Source organism: Salvia miltiorrhiza, chromosome 6 (assembly GCF_028751815.1).
Source record: "Salvia miltiorrhiza cultivar Shanhuang (shh) chromosome 6, IMPLAD_Smil_shh, whole genome shotgun sequence".
In the NCBI taxonomy this organism is placed as follows: Eukaryota; Viridiplantae; Streptophyta; class Magnoliopsida; order Lamiales; family Lamiaceae; genus Salvia; species Salvia miltiorrhiza.
Window position 1 is genome coordinate 9,880,369 of NC_080392.1, and position 23,797 is coordinate 9,904,165.

The 23,797-nt window shown below is 34.5% G+C and overlaps 2 protein-coding genes and 1 long non-coding RNA gene across 4 annotated transcripts; 1 reads left to right on the forward strand and 2 right to left on the reverse strand.

Moving 5' to 3' along the window:
- The first annotated feature begins 1,381 nt into the window (after positions 1–1,381).
- LOC130988532 (NAC domain-containing protein 75-like) lies at positions 1,382–6,454 on the forward strand. Of its 2 annotated transcripts, XM_057912414.1 has the most exons (8): positions 1,400–1,705; positions 1,959–2,206; positions 2,331–2,508; positions 2,680–3,248; positions 3,613–3,915; positions 4,364–4,474; positions 5,861–5,988; positions 6,062–6,454. In XM_057912414.1, the coding sequence occupies exons 2-7, from the start codon at positions 2,081–2,083 to the stop codon at positions 5,948–5,950; spliced, it is 1,377 nt and encodes a 458-aa protein (XP_057768397.1). In that variant the 5' UTR covers positions 1,400–1,705; positions 1,959–2,080; the 3' UTR covers positions 5,951–5,988; positions 6,062–6,454. The 2 variants fall into 2 exon arrangements, with proteins under 2 accessions (XP_057768398.1, XP_057768397.1); XM_057912415.1 differs by having other exon boundaries at positions 1,382–1,705; positions 5,861–6,454.
- Positions 6,455–9,042: 2,588 nt separating this feature from the next.
- Positions 9,043–11,917, reverse strand: LOC130988534 (uncharacterized). The gene is made up of 4 exons (XR_009090128.1): positions 11,591–11,917; positions 10,469–10,549; positions 9,880–9,958; positions 9,043–9,317 (listed from the first exon to the last, which is right to left on the reverse strand). It is a non-coding gene; the product is annotated as an uncharacterized LOC130988534 (long non-coding RNA).
- A 3,333-nt stretch (positions 11,918–15,250) lies between these two features.
- On the reverse strand, positions 15,251–18,190 carry LOC130988535 (phosphatidylglycerophosphate phosphatase PTPMT2-like). The gene is made up of 6 exons (XM_057912416.1): positions 17,611–18,190; positions 17,076–17,198; positions 16,363–16,456; positions 16,166–16,248; positions 15,998–16,087; positions 15,251–15,864 (listed from the first exon to the last, which is right to left on the reverse strand). Exons 1-6 carry the CDS (start codon positions 17,821–17,823, stop codon positions 15,604–15,606), a joined length of 864 nt encoding a protein of 287 aa, XP_057768399.1. The 5' UTR covers positions 17,824–18,190; the 3' UTR covers positions 15,251–15,603.
- Positions 18,191–23,797: the final 5,607 nt, after the last annotated feature.

Here is a 23,797-nt window from a genome sequence, read left to right on the forward strand (position 1 = left end):
TATAAAACATGCATGAATACCTAAAATAAATGTAATTTTTGAAGATTGATATCCTAGAGAGGTAGATCGATGGGGTTAGGTAACTTACGTTTAGGGTGTGGGGTGGGCCACACAAGAAAATCTCTCAAGTGGGCCACCACAAAAGTGGTGGGGTACTACAGATATTTCTAGTCACAGCAACTTGTATTATTGATTTAGTTTTTGTATAAAAACAATATTATTAATATATAAATTAATACTCATTTTTACATATATTGTAAAGAGTCTTATAAATTTGTATAGCGAGACCGCCTCATACGAATTTGTTTTTAGTGAAACACATTGCTAAAACATACCCACTTTAAGTAATGTTTGTTTGGAATTTAACTTTTTAGAAGGACTAAATTAATGGCGGTGCTTAGAGCCAAAGTCTTGTTAATTAAATAATACTACTTATACTACCATAAGTAGTATTAATAGGGTAAATAAAATAGTAAGTAAGGATTAAATTAATAGAAGGGGATGGGGATAGTGGTGGTCCATCAAGTATGCTAGCTGCTCACTTGCCTTGCATATCAAGCAATGTTTGTATCCTTCTACTTCTCTCTCCTTCCTCTCCCTCTCTCTCTCTCTAAAACATTCATGGCAAAAGAATCATGATCAGCACTCCAGCTCGAAACCCATGTGAGTTCCTATCATTTTTTGCCATTCTTTTACTGTTTTTATATCTTTATTTTATATTAACCTTTTTCTTTTTCTTCTTTTTTTGAGGGGGCAAGCTCGTATTTTAACTGTCCCTCTCGTATATAGATTATTCCCATTTTTAATGTTATGGATATATATATATATATATATATATATATATATATATATATATACTTTTGAACAGTTTGATTGAGATGAAATTTTCGGTTAATAGTAATTATGCGTTCCAAAATTCTTTATATTAACTAATTCAAATGTATCCTACAAAATAAATCTCTTTGCATATGTTAAAAGACAAAACTTATAGACACAGAAAGGACACATATATTCCACTTAGAGTGATTTAGTCCTAACACTTTAATAACTTTAAGTTCGTTACACATTATTTTTTAAAATATGGTTTATCCATTAATTTGAATGTTATTCGACATAAGTGTGTGATTTCAGAAAATAAAAATAAAAGAACACATCTTAAATGGACAAATTATCTTTTTCTGTTTTTTTTTTCTACCCTATGGCGTTGCGTATTTAACACAATTTTGCTAAAGCGTTGGTTTTCTATTTAATTTGTTTCAAAGCATGTCAAATCAAGTCACACTAGACCGCCTTCTATTACGGTATATGAAAACAATGAAAATACTAAATTTATATAATAATACAAAGATAGGTATAGTTAGGTTAATATGAGTTTGGGTTGGCTAAATGCTTTTGAGTGTGTGGCTTAACAACTTTTGCTTTACCAGTCAAGAAGACTCACAACATACAAAGCTACTCACCCCCTTAGACAGGGAGACCTTTATTTACTACCAGAATCCAAAACCCCAAACTCTCTCTCTCTCTCTCTCTCTCTCTCTCTCTTTCACACACACACACACACACAGAAACTGGCTACAAGGTGAGCTTAAATTAGCAAAGAGAGAGAGTTAAAGGTAGTATATAGGGCGCCTTTTCCTTTATCTCTCACTACTGGCTTCAGTTAAAGTTGACGGGAATTCTGGTGTTTTTTCCATGGTTAAAGCAGGTTTTATACCCAAATCCCACCTCCTCAGTTTTCTTCCTTTTTTTTTAATTTTTTTTCGAGATTATCTATTTTCTACCTCTTCCCTCTCATCACTCTATAAGAATAGATTAGTGGTTCAAAGATTGATTTTTTTCCTTCTTTTTGGTTTGAAGAATTTTCTTTCTTGATATTGATCATGCATAGTAGTATGTATCATTCTTGAATCCTCCTTTTCTTTAAAAAAATAATTGTCTTGATTATGTTGTGCTTCCAGAAAGTATGATTGAGCAGCATATGTAAACAGCGAGGATTGGAATTGTGAGAGTTTCATTAGATGGCGGTATCATCTACAGAATAGTGGGAAAATATACCAAAAAAAAAAAGGATTTTTGCGCCATGAATAAGAATAGTCAGCTAGGATCCGTGAGCAGCTCTGATCTCATCGATGCAAAGCTGGAGGAGCATCAATTATGCGGATCCAAACAGTGCCCCGGCTGCGGACACAAGCTCGAAGGCAAACCGGTACGGATAATATTCTTGGCTTCCTCGGCAAGATAGGAATTATGCTTAATTGATTTAATTAATTTGTGTCATTCCCGAATATTATGCAAAATAAATAAATTAAAATGAAGTATTTGATGATCAGGATTGGGTAGGGCTACCCGCCGGAGTGAAGTTCGACCCGACCGACCAGGAGCTGATCGAGCATCTGGAAGCCAAGGTGGAAGGGAAGGATTCCAAATCCCATCCCTTGATTGATGAGTTCATCCCAACCATTGAGGGAGAAGATGGGATTTGCTACACGCACCCTGAGAAGCTTCCCGGTCAGAACTACCTGCCTTAATTCCATATTGCTTATGCCATAATTCAACGAGTTGGTTTTACTAAAAACCCCTTTTTCTTGCAATTTTTTAGGGTTTTTGTTTTCTTGAGCCTAGGGAATATATATGGTGATTTGTTGCACCTAAAAAAACCTAACTTTGATTTTTTTTCAGGAGTAACAAGAGACGGATTGAGTAGGCACTTTTTCCACCGGCCGTCCAAGGCGTACACCACCGGCACGAGGAAGCGCCGGAAAATCCAGACGGAATGCGACTTGCAAGGTGGCGAGACGCGGTGGCACAAGACCGGCAAGACGCGGCCGGTGATGGTGAACGGCAAGCAGAAAGGGTGCAAGAAGATCTTGGTGTTGTACACTAATTTTGGTAAGAATCGGAAGCCGGAGAAGACGAATTGGGTGATGCATCAGTACCATTTAGGGCAGCACGAGGAGGAGAAAGAAGGGGAGCTCGTCGTCTCAAAGATTTTCTATCAGACTCAGCCGCGCCAGTGCAACTGGACCGAGAGGGGCGGCGCCGCCGCTGCCGGCGACGACATACGGAGAGACAGTGGGAGCTGCTCTTCCTCTAAGGAAATCATCCCTCAAAGAGATGATTTCTCCGCTGCTGCCGCCGCCGTCACTATGGCCGCCGCCGCTTCCGTCCCAACTTATACCGGCATTGATATTCATCACCTCAAAGCCGATCACTTCGGCTATCTCCCCTACAGAAAATCGTTTGACGAGGTACTCTATTTAATTATCATCTCTTAATTAACTCGAGATTGCACATTATTTTCACTTCCAAATTTGGATATATTTTTCCACTCAATTTTACAATGCGTAACAACATCAAATAAACTAGAAAAGAGAAACTTTTGAGCTCGTCAGCATTCTGCTCTCATATAGCTAGAAAAGAACATCTTAATTCCCACATTTCCATTGCTTCTGCCGAAAGCATGAAAATCATATCCAAACTTTCTTGATAATAACAGCCCGCTAATAAAAACTTAACCAGTAATTCACCCACCAAAAGCCCACATAAAATGCAGCCAATAATAAATTTTAATTAATTAAGGAGATGAATAAAATGGGACGTTTGCATCATCAGGCTGCAGGGAGCATCGGAGAGGCGTCAATTGCAAGGGAAGCAGCAGCAGGCACATGCGAAGAGCGTGACATGGGACAGCATCACGTGACCCATGAGCGTGACATCCCGCAGCATCACGTGACCCATGAGCACCATCACCAGATTGCTGCCGCCGCCGCCGCCACCGCGTTCCACATAAGCCGGCCGTCGCACTCCATCTCCACCATCATCTCTCCTCCTCCGCTCCACCACACCTCCATTATTCTCGATCAAGATCACCCCTTCCATGTTCCCAGAATCATGCTCCCCAATGAAAATTACCAGGTAACTATGTGTGTGTGTGTTTTTTAGAAAAGACAAGGTGATGAGGTTGTTTGTGTATGTGTAATAAATTCAGGAGCCCACAATTTTCTTGAACTTCAAACTGCACAATAATTTGGATCTTTGATAAAGCATATATTTTCTACATTAATAAAATCAAGAGTGAAAGCTACATTTTTCCTTGAAATAATAAAAGAAGTTACTGAAAACCGAACATGCATAATGAACCATGCAATTCTGTGTCTGACAATGATGGCCCGAGTCAAATTAAAAAGTTAAAAAACACAATTCCTAGTTAGTCTCTTCCATGTTCATTTTATCTTGTGCCAAAGAAGCAATAAAATTAGAGTTGGGAGTTTCCCATATCTTTTAGCAGACAATGCATGATCATATACATGATTATGTTTTCATGGACAAAGAAAAATAAATAATAATTATCTTTCGGCGTCAGCAACATCAACAGCAGCAGCAGCAGCAACAACAACATCATAAACTTGGGGGAAGGTCTGCATCTGGATTGGAGGAACTCATCATGGGATGCACCTCAACTGACATCAAAGAAGTAAGTTTTACAATTTTCACCTTTTTTGACTCTCAAAATGCAGGCTTCATATGTGTCAATTTCGGAACTGATTAAAAGAAAAAGGTGAACTAAGATATGAAAATCTGTTTCTCTAATTATATTTGTAGGGTTAGAAGAGAATTAAAATAAAAATGTTATTCAAATGTGGTGATTAAAAAAACCAAGAAAATTAAAGAGATACTAGAAGCCTTTTCTTTTTCTTTTTTCCACCCCCTCTACTTTATCTTCTTTTTCTTTCCAATCTAGAGTTTTAAGATGATCTCCACACCCCAATATGACCATCTTTCTCTCTTCAATAATATCGAAAAAAAGTTGGTAATTTTCAGTTTAGATAAAGAGGTAATTTGGCCAAATTAATCTTGTATGTATTGTGTGTAGTCCTTTTCTGATTTTGTTGATATTCTTTACCTTTTTTTCTTTTGCCAAAACTTTTCTTGCTTGTGTCATATCAAGTGCATGTATGGATAAAACCTGATAATTAGCATAGTGTGAAACCAAAAGCCATGAAGGGCGGCAAGAATCCCCCTTTGATATGCTTTTTCTCTCATAAATAAAAAGTGATTAAATGGAGCTCACTTAAAAAACCCTTTAATTTGCTTATAATCTGAAATATGTTATTGTTAACACTAGTAGAATTAGTACGAACGAATATAATAAAGATCAAGAAAAGCTATATCATTAGATGTACTTTAGAATATAATTAGAATAGTAGTATAACACTTAATACATATTAGAGAAGAGGGTTCGTCACCCGAAAACTTTCCTTTATGCTCGTGGTATCCTAGGAAAGAAAGAGACAGTTTTTTCAGTTACATAACTTACTGCATGGAAATTCGTGCTTGAAATCAAATTTGGTCAAGTTCCACAAACATTAGAAAAAAAAAAGAGATTAGCTTATGAATGCCTAGTAAATTTTGACACGAATAAGCACGAAACAAACGAGTTAGCGTCCAATCTTATCGTGTTTAATTGTGTTTTTATCGTGTAGTCAATACGATAAAAATAAGATAATTTCGTATCGTGTTCGTGTTGGATAATATATATATATATATAGTAATACTTTTTATATTTTTATGATTTATTTCTAGTTAGGGTTTGAATTTATCAGGTTGTGTACGTGACGTGTCAAATCATATCGATCATATATATTCTTAACAGATCGTGTTTGTGTATGGTCTTACCTTGACACACAACAACAACAACCCTACACTCACACATTGTTAGTCCCTAACTTATTATTGATGATGCATGTATTTTAGGTTGATTATACATACACACAACACACGCAAGAGAGAGTGTAATGAGATATATATATATATATATATTATATAGTATATATAATGGTGATGATGCATGGCATTGCAGGAGTCATCAATGGCGAACCAACAAGAAGCAGAATGGTTGAAGTACTCGACATTCTGGCCCGACCCAGACAACCCGGATCATCATGGATAGAAACAAACAACCACAAATCATTACCATAATCATTACTTGTAAGTGCTGCCAGGGACCAAAATACACTAGTACCATTGTTTTCCTTGTTTCTTTTTTCACTCTAAATTTCAGGGGTCACAAACTGAACTAACTGTTCAACAAAAAACCCATGTTGCAAAAGCAAGAAAAGAGAGAAAAAGAAAGGAAAGGAAAAAAAAGGAACCAAGAAAAAGCCGGCTCTCTTCTGACGTACACAAAGAGGAGAGAGAGAGAGAGAGAGAGAGAGAGGGAGAGTGAGAACCAAGGAAAGAAAACCCCGACGTCCAAAGCGAAAAATTCTTGCTGCATGAAAATCATCACCATGATGATTACTATACCGTCTTTATACATGTTTATTCCTTATTATTATTTGTTCATTTTTAAGTTATTTTTTTGTATAATTATTGCCAATTGTATTACACCAAAGAATTATAGATACTAAAGCACATGCAATATTGGAAATGGAAACCGTGTTTATAATTTTTTTAGTACCCTTCCATCTTTCGGACGTGATTTACATTAATTTATTACTATAGTATAAAAGTGTCAACTCGTATAATTTTGTATATAATTGTAATATTCTCGCTTATTTAAATATCTGAGTATAGTGGTGGATTTTGTAACAGTCATTTTAATCCAAAATAAAAAGTGAAAAGAGGGAAATTAATCTTGTCGAAACCGAGAGAACACCGAGGAATATAAGTGATTAACGAATGTCCAAATTAACTTCCCAAGAAGGAAGTTCGATAAACTTCTAAAATTACGAGTAGCAGTGATTAACGCGTATGCAAAATATCAAGACAAAGTGGATGTAAACTAGACAAGTTCCAATGGTAACAGAAAGATTTTATTTGTTAATTTAAATGGTACAATTGTCAAAGTTTTAGTATTAGTATATATCTGCATCATGTATGTTTTGTACAGTGAAAATTCGCTTATGTATAGATATTCCTATGTTAAGGTACAAATTTACTGACTCAAATTTAAAATTAAAAAATAATTAAAAAAGAAAAATGAGATAAAATGTGTGGTCCAAATATACTATGAGGGGAGTGGGATCTACGAGATCCCACCCATATATACATATACATATACATATATATATATATATATATCTATATATATTCCTTTGTTATCACAAGAGTGTGAGTCACTTTTTGTGGCACGAGTTCTAATAAATATTATGTAAGTGTTATGAGCAGAGGAATTGGTCCACTTTTATTGTAGTGTTATAATAGTGTGATAAAAATTAAGGAATTTGTGGTGGATCATGTGTGGTAAAGTTGTGAATATGTTGATAAAGTACGCGTAAAAAATAAGGGTTTGTGTGGAGTAGTGGCTAAAAGTAAAGACTGTATATTCTTATGGATGTACGAAAATGACAAAAAAAAATACACATTTTTGTAAAACATAAAGAATATTATCTAAAATCATAATTTTACGCATCATTTAGTTTTGTGTATATATTGCGTATAGCTAGATTATGAACTATAGTGATGCCTTATTTCACTATATATATATAGTAATGACATGATGTGCAATCTTATTATTAAAATGCGATTTTATAGAAAGGGAAAAAAACAAAAAACCAAACAGGAAACCCTTGAAAGCACAGGAAAGCAGACTAAGGGCCGAGCCTCATTAAAACCTTCCTACGAAAAACCCCATGGGAAAAACCGTAAGAAGGAAAAAGAGTACTCGTCAAAAAGAAAAGGAAAAAGAGCAGAAGAGAAGGTTTCAGGAACTCCGGCCTAACCATCGTCACCAAACCAACCCGGCTCAAGCAAAAAGAACAGAAGCAAAAAGCCTGAAGAAGACAGAAGGCCGGTGAGACGTCGTCACCCCGGCCCATGCCCCACAACATAAAAAGAGGCGGGAAGAAAAAGTCCGGTTAAGCAGACAACCGGAAGAAGACAGGAGGCCGGTGAGATGCCGTCGCCTACTGATCCCAGAAGGTAGCAAACTAAAATAGCATAGGGCCGGTGATACGCCGTCGCCCAATGCTCCACTAAAAAAGAAGAGACGGGAAGATTATGGCCGGTTATACTCCGTTGCCATAAGAGATCCCACGAGCCCAGGACTGAGTCAATCCAGTATAGGCCGGTAAGACGCCGTCGCCTAGACCGAGTCGACCAATCACAATACTCATCACCAAATCTGCAATGACGACTCCAATTGCGAAGGAAATAGCTCAACCACCGAAGCAAAGAAACGCAGAGACCCCAGCCAAACACCGAAGACGCGTGCTCCAGACCCAAAAACTCGAAGATCAGCAGCTTCCAAGACAGCAGCCGCCTACCCCTTCTTTCACACCCGACCTGTCGCCACACCCAACGCCAACCTTGTCCCACAAAGACCGTAAAAGCCTCCTTCTCCAGCTCTGAATGCAACCTTATTACAATTGAATTTAAATTATGATGTTAAAGTTACCTAGATGTTATTATTATTCATTTAATTAATTTTATATACTCCCTCCGTCCACCAATTCAAGGCCTAGGGCAAGTGTAAATTACACTTGCCCTAGGCCTTGAATTGGTGGACGGAGGGAGTAGTTACTAGTCTAATGGAAGGTATACAGAGTATCTTACAAGCGCGCGCACACACATACACAAAATAATCTAACTGATGCAAGGTTTAATGAGTAAGTGAAGATATATGAATGGTGAATATATATATATATATATATATATATATATATATATATATATATATATTCATTTATTCGATATTGACACTACAAGAAAAAGTAGTTTTAGTGACAGTAAAAACCGTGGCTAAAAGTGCAAATACTCTCACTAATAATTATTAGTGACGGAAATTTGCCCGTCATGGCCTCTCGTTACTGCCTCTCTAGTTAGAGGTCAATAATGACGGGATATCATCCTGTCACTAAAGTATTTAGTGAGAGTAATTTCACCGTCACTAATAAGTATTTAGTGAGAGTAAATTTACCGTCACTAAAACATTTATACTGTCATTAATATATTATCGTACAAGTTTCAAGACTACACTTTCATGCTCTTTTTTTTCTTGCATCGTGTCTGTATATATGCGAATTTATAACAAACATGATGTTGGATATACAAAACATAAATTTTATTATTCAATTTGATTTTGCAGCTTTCAATTAGCTGAAATATACAAAACTAGATGTTGGATATACAAAAGTGAACTTGAAAGATATCACTTGTCAAGAATATAAACAGATTCCAATCAACTACACATTTATTAAGCCTACATATTAGCCAGCAGAATGAAGATCTCTATCTCAACTTCATTTTTTCTTTTCCTGTTTCCCAAACTTCGATCAAGGTTTCAACGACATAAATGGATAGCAGAAAAGTAAAACCTGCAAAACAGAGTTAAGTTTTCTAAGAGTCTATTCGAATGTATAAGACAATTGCTTCTCAGTTTTCTAATATCATATAAAGAGAAGTTAACCAAAATTGAAAACAAATATGATCTAATTAAAGAGAAAATGCAATAGAAAGAAAGAAAGAAACCATGATGATACCAGAATATATAATTTGGCATGATCCCATACACGTTCAGATGCATTGCAACCACTTCTCTAGATCCTTTATCAGTATTATTACATTTCACACATGGACACCGTATTTCACACACTTCACCCATCTTTGAAAAAGCATAGTCCAAAAATTCGACCACGCCAGCTTTATATTTTTCATTCAATCGATCATTCACAAAATTCATCCATTTCTTGCTAGGTGCCATCTAAATGATTATTAAAATAAGGAAATCGATTAGAATTTGCTAGGTGTCAATTTCTAGGCATCCTAATAATGGAGATAGAACTACCAACATCACCAACCAAATGGAAGACTACAATCACATAAAGTACGAGGAAATATATATTCACATAAAGTACGAGCAATGATGGAGAAGCATACCTGTCTCAAGAGGAAATTATTGCAGCTTTTTTCCCGAAACTTTAAATGCTTCTACCTTTGGTATCTTTGAATCCTTAAGCTACAAATATAAAGGAGAAAAAAAAAAGAGTTTTAAGGAAAATAGCAACAGAGTAGGTGAAGGTTCCATATATGTACGTACAGAGCAATTGTGCATATATTTATGCAAATATACTAAGAGTTGTAGTAGCAATCTATCGTGCTGGTATGTACGCAAAATCTAGATAAAAATATTACAAAATCTTGTGAACTACTAAACTATCCAATTATGAGATTATGCCACTCTGTTTTCTTTAATGCTTATCACTTTATCCCGCTATTGATTTCAAGTAATAAACTTTAAATAATTATTTATCACTCACTGAAAATATAAGAATATAATTAGCAGCAGCAGCATCTGGTAAATTAATTACTAGAGTGGTATGCTGCAGATGCTTATCCCACATCGATAAATACAGGGCAAAACTAAGTGCTGACTCCTAAAATGGAAGAATACGGTAACACCTACTGAGCAGAACACGGAAGGCCATTAATAAACAGATATTTCACAGGTTTATGAGTTGAACTATACCGGTGACAAAGAGCTTCTTTGTTCTAATATTGGTAGCCGGAATTGAAGCTGAAGAATCCTCAGAGGCTACGGGATTCTCACCTGTAAAAGCACACAGTTATTTCCTTCACCTAGAAATTACTGCACTGGTTTAAGTAGATGCTCGATATCAAGAACTATGCTCCACAATAAAAAAAATAGCCAAGGTGTTCAAATTATCAGGTCCTTAGACACTACCCAGTTAACATTAAGCATAACAATTCATAAAGAGTTTTTTTAGGATATAAAAGTCTTTAATTAGTTGTGCATGAACATGTCAAAGTAAAGCAACTATTCTGCAAACTATAGATATATCTCTCCTCATATACATTCCAATAAAATCATATCAGCAGCAATGGACAAAAATATAGCAACAAGTAGCTTAATTCTAAATTTACATCTACTTCATATATTCCTTCATAGGGATGAGCTTAATCTCAGCTGCAACAAGAAGTCCTAGAGTACCCTGAGACCATGGGATAGCATAGAAAAGGGCAGAGTATTCATTGTCTTTCATTGCTCTGACCAACCGACCATCTGCCAAAACAATTTCAAAAGCCACAACAGTATCCAAGGACAGGCCATAAATATGGGAGCTTCCTTCGATACCGTAGCCATTGATCAGACCTCCAACAGTAAGATCATCGCGCTCTGCAACAACTGCAAGAGACAGATTCATCGGGACAGTGACCCTGGAAACCTGGTCAATCTCCAGAACATTTCTGAAGATTAAAACCTCATCACAACATACATACGCAGACTGAAATTAAAACCTCATCACAACATCACACAGCTTATAGTCTACACATCTATCCTCACAAACCTTCATCTACCTACATAACTTGAAAACGTACAAACACAATTTCCATAAAACAGCAAAGTTCACTAACACCTCGTTCAGATACAAGATTTACTACTCAAACACAAAATCCAGGATCACAAACCATCAATTTCGAATAATATCACAGAAAAGCAGGAACAATAGATCGGACTATAAACAAACAAGCAAATGCAGCAATTTCATATTGCTCCATCCCCTATTTTGCAACACGTAGAAAATTGGAAAGAAGAAGAAGAAGAATTCAATGCATAACTAAAAGTTACCTTGTTAGACAGCTCAACGACTAAAAGCCCAAGCTCTCAACTGATGTCTGAATCAATTTCAAATGAAATTGAACCTCAAGCCAAATCCTCGTATGAAATAGGTGAAATTGAAAATGGAGCTAATCTCCTTGTTGGATTGAAATTCAATTGGTTGAGTATGTGGAGAATTGAATTGGGGATGAAGAATTATCGAAAATTTGAGAATTCATTGGATTGCTGCATCTTCGTTCTTAGCTAGCTAGGTGAGAGAGAGAGAGGAATACTATTTTATCTCTCTCGACGAATATGAAATGGTTTACTACGAGGTTAGCTTTTTCTTTTGCATTTTATCTGTTAAAAAGCAAAGTCAGTTATTATTTATATATATAGAAAATGTGAATCAAAAGCAGAAAATTAATTTTATAATTCACCCTTTTTTTGTCTTATTTTATTTTGTGGAAATTTGAAATCAATCTAGAACCTCCAATGTGTACAAAAGTAATAATTAATAAAAAAAAAAGTAATAATCAATCAAAAGTGCTGTAAAAAAAAATGTGTACAAAAGTAATAGTCATACAACGATGTCAAATTAATTAATCAATAATTAGAAATATGATTTTTCTCCCCCAAAAATAAAAAAGAAATATTAGTTTCCGCTTTTAATGACGGTGGAATTGTTCCTTAGAAATAATTCTGACCTTTAATTAGAGAACTATTATTACTCTCACTAATAATATGTTAAATTACACAATTAGTGAGGGTAAAAATCCCATAACTAATTTTTTCGTCACTAAAGCTCCTTTTTCTTGTAGTGTGAATTGATTCGAGATTATTCGAGATTGAATTGAATCAATCGAGATTAGCAAGGTTAATTAATTTTTATCATAGAAAATACTAAGACTAATCTTACATATATTACGCTATCCCAAAACTAAATACTAGATCTAGTCTACCAACCAAATAAAAAATGTCTGAGATTAAATCTTATTTAGTTCATCAAAACCGAATACCCTTAAGTTCTCATTGACGTAAAAAAGGTCGCGCATTTCTGTCGTAATCTTTTCATAGATTTATGAGATAATTGATTTGAGCCTACAATGCCCAAGTACTGGTATTTTTGAAAGATGCTTATTTCAAAAGGTTAATTAATAAGATTGTAAATTACACTTGTTGCATATTATTCATCATAATGATTTTTTAAATTTTGTGACTACTCATAGCGTCGGTCGCTTGCTCGTATGTTGCTGGAATTTCTTGTGCACTGAAATAAAAATGTATTTTCTATAAAGTAGTTTGGGCTTTAAATTTAATTATTTTTACTTGTATTAAATATTTGTATTCGATCCATAATATAACGTCATCATGGAAAAATCCCCTATCTTGCTAGCTATATTGTGTAAACACAGTGAAAAAATTAAATGTATATGTTAGTAGTATTAGTAATAATAATATTATTGCTTTTATTGTAAAAAGTAAAATTAATTATTAAATAATTAATCCTAATCAATATTTATTAACTAGCTAAAATAAACTGAGCATTAATAGCTATTTTTTAAAAAATCATCATAAATACAAAATAATAAAGCCCAATCAACATTTATTAGAAACTAATCATAAGTGTAGTATTTCAAATAAGTTGAGAACACAACAAAATAAACCGAAACCGGAAAACGAAAATACAAAGAAAGAGATACTAAGATTTTGTTTTTGTAATTAATTAAATTTGGTGGAATTCCAAAGTGAGTTGGAACTCAAACAAAACATCATGGGCGTGTGGCTAAATATATATAGGAGAGTTTAAATTAGGCAGTGGGCCTCTAATTTACTATCTTTAAAAGATGCCTTAGATTTTGGTTGCACATGAGAGCGAGGATGCGACCAAAGCAAGATAACTAGTGACAAAATTATTATGGATCTCATTTATACAAGTAAATAATATACTACTATTTTATTGCACACAACAAGTTATTTTCATTTTTGTGTGCTCTTTAAATCTGCTTTAATTATTCTATTCCAGATTCGAGCTTTTGCTGCAAATTGCTTCTTCTAGATATGCTTTACTTAACGAGAGAGAGAGAGAGAGAGAGAGAGAGAGAGAGAGAGTTTATTTATTTACGCGTTAATTTATATATATTATATGTATCTTTTTGCTTGCATGTAGGAAAAGCAAGTCGACATGCAGCTCCATCGTAGTTTCTAAAGGGATAAAGACGTCTGATTTGGTGAACATCAAGGTTGTATATTTCATTTTTTTATTATTAATACGAATTTAAGGACAAGATTTGGTTGGGCTAATTTATATCATTTTTTAGTAACAGCAGAATCTCCCGACTCACTGGAATACTCTCCTCAATTCTCATTTCTTAATTATCGCAAATTGCAATTCATTAATTGGCTATATATATATAGAGGGGTGTGTGTGTGTGTGTGTATTATGTATATATAAGCTGTAGACGACGGTAGACCCCCAGTCATTAGCCTTGGAAAGTTACATATCTCAAAGTAGCATCCAATGCATATTTTCCTTTTTTCCTTTGCCTTTATTTCTTTCCCCTTTTTTTAAATAATAATAATAATAATAATAATAATATTTTTATTATTATTATTATTATTATTATTATTATTATTATTATTATTATTATTATTATTATTATTATTATTATTATTATTATTATTATTATTTCACTTGCTAATTTGCCGGTCTTAAGGAATATGCTATGAAGTTTGCAAGGTGGAAGAGGTAGCAATATCAGTATGGGGATATCATTTTAGTAATTGCGTTACAAATTAAGTAAAATGACAACTATATTAGACAATTAATATCAAAAGTATAGACGTTGGCTTAAAACTTGAATCCAACTTGAGTTACAGTACGACCCATGTTCTCTAAATTTATTTTTAAAAAGTCTTAAAAATCTTCGGGAATTGATTGATAGGTGAAAATATTCTCGTATGCGGAAAAGGAGATGATGCAAGTTCATGTCGAATATAAGGTATTAAGGATCGAATTTGAAAGATTCTTGTACTACGCATTGTAGCAAAAAAAATAGAAGTAAATAAAGAAAAGGAAAAAATTGATGGAGGTGTAAGAGTAAGTGGTGTGAGAGAAGTGTCACTTTCCACATGCAATATAAATAGAAAGAGAAACAAGGGAAGAATTAAATTAGGTGTATGTCGGGCTGTTCATTCTATAAAGTTTATATTCATTTCTTTCGCTTTTTTGGAAGATTTTGATGCTTTTAAAAGTATTACGACTATAGTACTATAACTAGTGTTGTATTCAGATTCGGTTTCCCTGAACATGTTGCGCCACCAATTTCTCATCAAAGTTGTAGAAATGGGTTGGATTGTTTATAATTTGAAGCCCAAAACGATCACGATTTGTGTTTATAACATGTGGAACTATACTTTTCTTTTTATTATTGAATTGGTTACATAAATGATGGTGTAATAATAGAGAGCTACAAATGAAGAGCTCATTGTGATAAAATACTTTGTTGCATAAATTTTCTACAGTTGAAGAAAAATTGAACTTGACTCGATTTTTCTTTTTCCCAAAAGCGAGTCGATAAAAATACATTGGGCGAGTCGAATTCATTACTTGCTCAAGTTCCACAATATCTGATTAAACAAGCTAGAGTATTTAACTATAATTAGTTACCTACATGTAACCAAATCGAGTGGAATCGAACCTGAGTTGTTGTAAACTCGATCAATTTACAAGAAGCTCAAAACTACTTACTACTTACAATAGTCGAGTCCAGCTCAAATATACCGAATTTGCCATCGGATTGAGCTCAAATTAAAGAAAAACAAGGGGGAAACTCGACCGGTGTCGACTCAAGCTCGAGCTTACCAATGTATCGACTCGACTCAATTCGATCTGATATACATAAATAAAGAAGCATATCCCACATTATATACAATGCCCAAGTCATGATTCTTTTTTATTTATCCTTGATCTACTTGTAAAACACAGTATTAACTTACACTTGTCTGTACGCACTTCAGCAGCTCTTGGATAAGGGTAAAATTCAACAAGCACGCGCTTCAGTCAGCTGCCTCATTACAGGTCCACAATTACCTGAAACTCTCAGAGATGCAAAGAGGCACGACAACCTAGCCATCATAGGACTCGTGTTCGACCTTCTAGACACGACTGCAAGCTCCTTACTTGAGTTGTCATTGCAAGGACTATCATACCCTTCTAGATCAGCTTTTGTGATTAACACAGCATCCCCGGATGTGCAGACCGTTCTTGAAGCCATGCATCGCTGCTGATATTCTTGAACTGCCTGAGAAGCATAATGACATTTTTAGTTCAGAGATTTTGAAAGCACCAGATCAAATAGGCAAGCGACATGAAACGAAAGTGCAAGTCCCCAAAATGCAATTCCATCTTGTGATCAAGTACAGTACTCTGTGTACCTTCCATTGGATTGGAGCTAACAAGACCCTGGGTCTTCTAGACCGAACGTATTCAAGTGCAGCAGCGGGAGTCATATGCTTATATTGAACCTGAATATCATGAACACTGTCTTAGTCTCCAAAGTAACATCTATAGACCTTTTTCTGTTTAAAAAAAATTGAACGAACCAGATAACAGAGAACAATGGTTGTGCTCCTTCCTCGCCCTGCTTTGCAATGAACATATGTTGTTTGACCACTCAACGCATTTCCTGCAACAGGGAGTGATTAAAAACTAATAAAATCCAGATGCAACTGCTGACAAAACTCACACTATTATGTACTTGACCAACATAGCATAGAAAATAATTAAAGGAATTACGCACTGTGAATGAAATCCACTGCACGGTTAATATCCCCAAAAGAAGGAGCAAAGAGATAATCCCTAGTGGGGATGACAAGATGGTCTATCTCATTAGCCTGAAAAACGATAACACAAAAGTGAAATAATTTAGATAAGTACTGGCAAGAAATTGAAGTTTTACCCCTAAGCTCATATACATAATGAAGTAACCATTACAACTGTGGGCATGCCTCAATTGTTAACAGCCTCATAGAAGAACAAATTCAATGTTCTTTCTTCAAAATCAAAAGTATCTCAAAATCAGATATAAGCCACAATCAAGACATGGTCTTCTGAATTTAATTTGGACTGATCACTTGTCTTCTAAAGGAAATTTCATTGCTCCTAAGCAACACAAGTATTGTAGATAACAATTTATAACGTCCACAGGTGATACTCTTCTTCCAACTATGAGCAAAAAAGAAACTAAAACTGACAAAAAAATAGCTATTTATAGCATGACAAGGAAAATCAAAGCCAACCAGAATCAAACTAATTCAAGATATAACAAATCTTGATAAACCAGCCTTTGCCTCCTCGCTGCCCAACCATTTCCAATAAAAACTCATGCAATGTGCAGAGGACCCTTATTACGATCCAAAACACGGAACAGTGAGCATCAGACATGAAAGTGCATACCCCAATTCACTAATCCCGGAAACTGACAAATACAAAGTGCATTTAGAAACCACTTACATAGTACAAAGATGTCGGGACCAGAGTCTCGTAGGGCTCATTCAGAGTAATTACACCCCCAACTCCAAGCTGCTTCAAACGGGGTACATCCTTTGGAAATGGAACAGCGCCCAGCAGTAGAAACTAATGTTCAACACAGAAGCTAATTCTTAGTATGTATATTACATAAATCAAGTGGATATGAAAATAAAAAAAGTTCCAGGCCAAAATGAAAAGACAATCATTAAGAAATGAATCACATGCAAGATCAGTTTGACAACCATCATCGCCAAAAATTGATAAAATAGGATAAACCTTAAAAACTTCACTGAGAAACGTGCATTTCCACTTCCACAATACAAATCCCAATCCATAATAGTCCTATGACTAACAAGTATGGCTATAAAGTTGAGCTCAAATCGGAAAAATAAAAAATAAAATAAAAATGAAAAACTAAATTAAAAGGAATAATTATCCAGAGTCATACAAGCAAACCAAAAGATGCTGTACAGGAAATTTAAAAATAGTGTAATTAATTTGATCCAGAAAGGCACACCTGATCGATTTGATCCCACCACCGGAACTCCGCTTGAACTTTGTTGCGGAATACGTTGTACAAAAGGGTCGGATAGAACAGGATCCGAGCCCCGGCTCCGACTAAAGCCCTTTTTGCGTCAACCCTAACCGCGATCAGCCTCGTTTCGCTATTTCTGCTGTACTTGCTCTCTATCATACTTTCCGCGCCATCATCGAGCTCCTCGATCTTCATCGCAACCAACAGGACATAAAATTTTAGAGAACTGGGCGAAAACACGAAACCCAGAATCCCAAATGGTAGAAGCTACTAATTGTGGCTGTCAATTAGAGAAAAGTTCAATCGATCGGAAGGATGAAACTGCTGAAGGACTTCACTGATAGCAAATTGATAATCATTTAGAAATTCGAGTAAAAATTGGCATGATCGAAGGCCAGAGGAGTGAGAATTTGAATGATCGGGTGATGAGAGAGACGAAGATGGTGGAATCGAGGAGAAGAAGAGGTGGATATGGTAAAGAGAGGATGAAAGTCAAAAGAGGGATTTGGGGAGATGAGCTGCGTTCTTGGTTCTTCTATTATAGATTAGGCAATCTATTTCTACCATTATTATTATTAATTTATTATTATATTATATTATATTCCTTTTGTCCATTAAAATTCAAAAGTATGGTGATTTAATAAATGATCCAGAGCTTTACATACAGTAGAGAAAAAGACACCAAAGTTTGGATAAGAAATTAATAAGGTTTATCAAGTTTGGATTAATAAGGTTTATTGTGTTAATAATGTTGAAAATATAATTATATAATCAGAATCATTGACACAAATTTTAATAAATTGATTTATTATGTTGCGAGTGAAATAAATCTATTTATTATAGGGGTTTTGGCAAATAAAATCACGAACTATTTTGAATTTGCAATTTTAACGTGACTTTTGAAGTGTGGCGAATTAAATCACCACCATTTTAATTTTTGCAATTCCGTCCATCCAATTTTTTTCCGATCGCCAAAGTGTCAAATTGGAGCTTACGTGGATTAGTAAAGACGACGTCGTTTTTATGAGGCTTAAACAATGTCGTTTCGTACAATTTCAGTTAAAAATTTCTCCAAATTTTAAAGTAATTGTATCATGTATTTGCACCATAATTTCCAATATCCAACAATTTTATAGAAAATAACATTGTAACATGAATATTACGTGGCGAACTAATCCACGTAAACTCCAACTCACAATCCGATGACTAGAAAAAAATTGGGAGGATAAAATTGCAAAAAATAAAAAGATTGTGATTTAATTTGCCACACTTCAAAAGTCACGTTAAAATTGAAAATTTGAAATAGTTCGTGATTTTATTTGCCAAAACCCCTTTATTATATGAAAACACAGTTTGTGGCAAAATTATAATTAAAGAATCAATCAAAGGGTATTCATAAAAAATATTCTATATATATCTTAAATTAAAGATAATTGCAAGATCTTTGATTTGGTATCAAATAATTATTCAACTCTTTTATTAGTATTCTAATAAATTCTAATAATATAATTTATTTTTCTACTTATCAATTGAAGCTTTTCTAATAAGATGACATAGGTAAGGAGCTAATTTAGAAAAAATAATTTTATGCATGATTAGCTCATGTTTTAAAAATATATATTGTGATGTGAAAACTCTTTTTTTATTATTTCTTCGTTTCTTTTAATTTGAATGATGTGTTTATTCTATAATTTTAGGGAAGAAAATAAAGTTTTCCATCAAATAGATGGAAAATTAAAAACGATACTTTTCAAAATTATAAAATAAAATTAAGGATCTTTACCGAGTAATTGATGTAGATTATTTTATTTTTTAAGAAAAAATAATTTACATTTACTTATATTCTAACTATATTTAATATTTATTTTTTATTTATTTGATACATCATTTAATTTATTTATTTTTGATAAATTAACATGATTAAATAAAGAAATTTAAAGGCTGCGCCACAGGGGGCTCGAATCCAAGACCTTCGGTTTTAGACATTAACCCCTAATCGCTTAATCGATACACACACTACATCATTTAATTTTGATGCAAAAATATGTTCGACGTGCATCGCACGGGCGAATGTACTAGTGTGTATAATGTTAAAGTAATTTAAATAGAATAAAGGATCCACATTTTATAAGGTTATATAAAATACGTTTACTAAAAATAAAAAGGAATACTAAATTAGGGAACAAACTAAGATGAAAATATGGATACTAAATAGTGGGACCCACTAAATGAAAATGAAAATACCACATTTTAAAATGTATGTATCAAAATGAAAATACCACATTTTATTATGGACCCACTAAAATAATAAAAAGATTACACTTTTTGTGGATAGAGACATAACAAAAAGGGTCAATTGCTTGTAAAGTACTGAACTTTTATTAAATTCTGATTTTGCATACAAACTTTAAAATGATTATTGAACTTTCATCAAATTTTGGTTTAACATACAAATTTTAAAAGATAGCATGATAGTTACAGAACTTTCTTCACATTATGATTTTACATACAAACTTTAAAATGTAGCGTTTGCTCAATCTAGACATAAAAACAACATGAAAACAGACTATTGCTACCTAAACATGTACTCAAAAGTAGGGGTGAGCAGAAACCGAACCGAAATGCAAAACCGAACCGAACCGTTTTGGTGCGGTTCGGTCCCGAATCTATTGGTTCGGTTTCCGAAAATTAAAAATCGATAAGTTTTGGTTCAGTTTCAGTTTTCAGTTTTTGGTTCGATTTTAAACCGAACCGAACCGATAAATATTAATATTTTATTATATATTTATATTTTATAATATATACTCCCTCCGTCCCTGAAATAAGTTCCTCTTTTTCCTTTTTGGGACGTCCCCCAAATAAGTTCATCTTTCTTTTTTTCCATTTTTGGACAACTACCCCACCACTAATAATACTTTATTTATTCTTACTTTTCACTTTTTCACCACTCCCAATACTAATTATAACACTTTTTCATCTTTTCACCACTCACAATACTAATTACAGTATAACATATTTTTCTTCACTATCAATACACTTTACCACTTTTCCTTAAAATCCGTGTCGTCCCCAAAGAGGAACTTATTTTGGGGACGGAGTGAGTATTCAATTTTCTAATTTTTAATTGGTTTATATATTTATATTTTATATATTTTATAATATATTAATTGGTTTTTTCATAAATTATATAATTATATTTTTACATTATTTTACAGGTTTTTAATTGTTTTTTTTTTCAAATTTTTTTTTTTTTGCATTGGTTCGGTAAACCGAACCGAAACCGACGGTTTTATCGGTTCGGTTTGACACCCTCAATTGGTGCGGTTCGGTTCCAATTTTAACCATCGATTCGATTTTCGATTTTGAATTTTTGGTTCGGTTTTGCACCGAACCGAACTGATGCTCACCCCTACTCAAAAGAGCACAAAAAATAGGCTCGACACTCAACAATTGATTGATTTGAACTTATGTGCTAGTTTTGTAGTTTGACGATTTTATGCTTGAATAGATTAATTAGTGGACAAAACATAATTGAGTTGAATGATCAGAAGAAGAATTGAAGTTTGTCCTAATACAAGTTTATGAATGAAAACAAATCTAAAATCGAACTTGAAACGGTGGAGAACGGGTTAAAACAAAAACATTGTGCATGCAGTCGACCCCCTTGCCTTCCCCGTGGTCGCGGCCCTTCAAAGGCAGCAAGGCGCGCCTTTTCTCGCTCATTTGCTCACGTTGTGTTACCCTTTCCCTGAAAGTTGACCACGTGGTCACGCCCAACCTCGCAATCGCGGTACGAAACCCTTCTTTGCAAATTGCTCGAAGCTTTTAAAAGCGACCTTGGATTTTTCTTGGGAGACTCTCTCTGTTCCTGATACCAAAACAGAGCATTCCTCTTAGCTTTTAGGGTTAATTTCTGATGCAATTTATTCCTTTTTACCTACACTAATTTACATTCAATAGATGGAGACTTGTTTTTCCATTGCTTTGTATTTATCATACGGATTTACTGTTTAATTCTTTTTGCTCTAAATTAATATTTAAATTGTGGCTTTATTGCAATTTGATTTCTTATTCTTTAATTTTAATATTCTTATTAGATTGGAATGAGATTCAGTACTGTACCACACTTTATGTCTCACTTTGTATGTCACTTTCAATTTTATTTAATTTCTTATATATTTTTTCTTCAATTTCAATTTTGTATGCGTTAGTTTAATTTTTTTATTATTAACTAGGGTTTATTCCATCAATCTAGTATATATAATTATTTTTTATCATTTAATTTCACTTTTATTAGCTAATAATAGGTTGATAAATTCAAAGTCATGGTATATACTTTTTAAAAATTTTAATTTTTTGAAATAAAAATTAAATATAATTCATAGTATTATACTCCCTCCGTCCCGTTAATCATGGCTCAAAACTTTTCGGCACGGGTATTTAGGAGAGTAAAATTAAGAGGTAAAGTGTGTATCCCACAAACTTAATTTAACGTTAATTTTAATTAAGTATGCCAGCCTGCCACTGTTCTCTCTTCCCCTATAATCTCCTTCCACAGTCGGCTTCCTCCCCTAATTAAGTCCGACCGGCGAAACAACGGCCAAAACCACCACGCCACCGCCTCATTTCTCTCTCTACTGGAGCCTGTAACCCGACCCCCTCTTGCTCCGATTGATAGCAACAGAGCCGCCGCCGGAGCTCTATATAACCAAATCCACCGACACCACTTTCGTCTCATCTCCCTCCTCTAATTCCCGCCGACGGCGACATCACCCACCTAACGCCGCCTCCCTTCGCCCACAAACCCAACAACAGCAAAACCGCCCCAAAAACTCAACAACAGAACCTAAGAGAGAGAATGATTTCAGAGATCTGCTGCACCCTTTTCGTACACCGCCCTTGGCCGAGGCATCCGAGATCTGCAGCACCCTCAGCGAGACCACAACGACAACAGAAGGTCTGAGCCCTCTCCGGGAAGGCACGAACGTGGAGGAGAGGGGGAAGCGGCAGGAATAGAAACAGTGGAGGAGAGGGGAAGGGGCCGAAAAGAGAGGGAGGTCGGCGTCGCAGTGAAGGGGCGAGGTTGGTGGCCGGCGGCGGAGGGAAGAAGGGTGGGGAGGAAGAGAGAGAAAGGTATCAGAGAAGGGTGGGGTGAAACGGTGGGTGGGGTGTGTTTTTAGGATAGATTTTTAGTTTAAATACTATGGTTAATTACATATTTAATTATTCCCTAATTATGGCTCAAAAAGGAAACGAGCCAAGTAGTTTGGGACGGCCCAAAAAGGAATACGAGCCATGAATAATGGGACGGAGGGAGTAATAAATTTTATTTTTATAAAAAATATTTTTAAAATAATAGATATAAGCATGGGATATAGTGGTACTGGTACACATAAGATTGTGGGACACTGGATCTCATCCAAGATTAGATTAATTATTGCTTAATTATGAATTAGTTTGTCGCCTAATAATTTATTTATATTATTGAATTATTGTTTCCTTCAATCCTAACTTTAGAACTCTACCTTAGAATTATAGAGTTATTTATTGCCTAGTTTATTGCTTCTTTATATTTAATTTTTACCTAGGTAATTTTATTGCGTCCTCTTCTTTACACATTATTTAATCGGATGTGGAGTGACAAATCAAGCTTATGTTTAGAGTGTTTAAGTTTATTTTCTCGTTTGATGTGTGTAGCATGCATGAACATATATACTTGCTTAAGCTTCTTTGAGAATACGATTTAGATTGACTTGTCATCCTAAAATGACCTTGTAATACGATTGCGAGTCAATTTAATACTCCCTCCGTCCACGAAATGAGTACCCATTTGGGGGTGACACGAGTTTTAAGAAATTGATTAAGTGTGTGTAAGTGGAATAAGGGACCCACTTTTATTGTGAGTGGGATGTGTGGGGTACACTTACCAAAAAAGGAAATGAGTACTCATTTGGTGGACGGACCAAAAAGAAAATATGGGTACTCATTTCGTGGACGGATGGAGTATGTGTTTTGAGTTGAAACAATAATATTATTAAATATAGCTGATTTAGGGAGTTATATTTATATGATTTGACTTTGACATAACATGTATTTCATGCGTTTTCTTCTTAATTTTGGCCACGTGCAATGATAACTTGAATGTTATAGATTAACATTAATTTTCCTA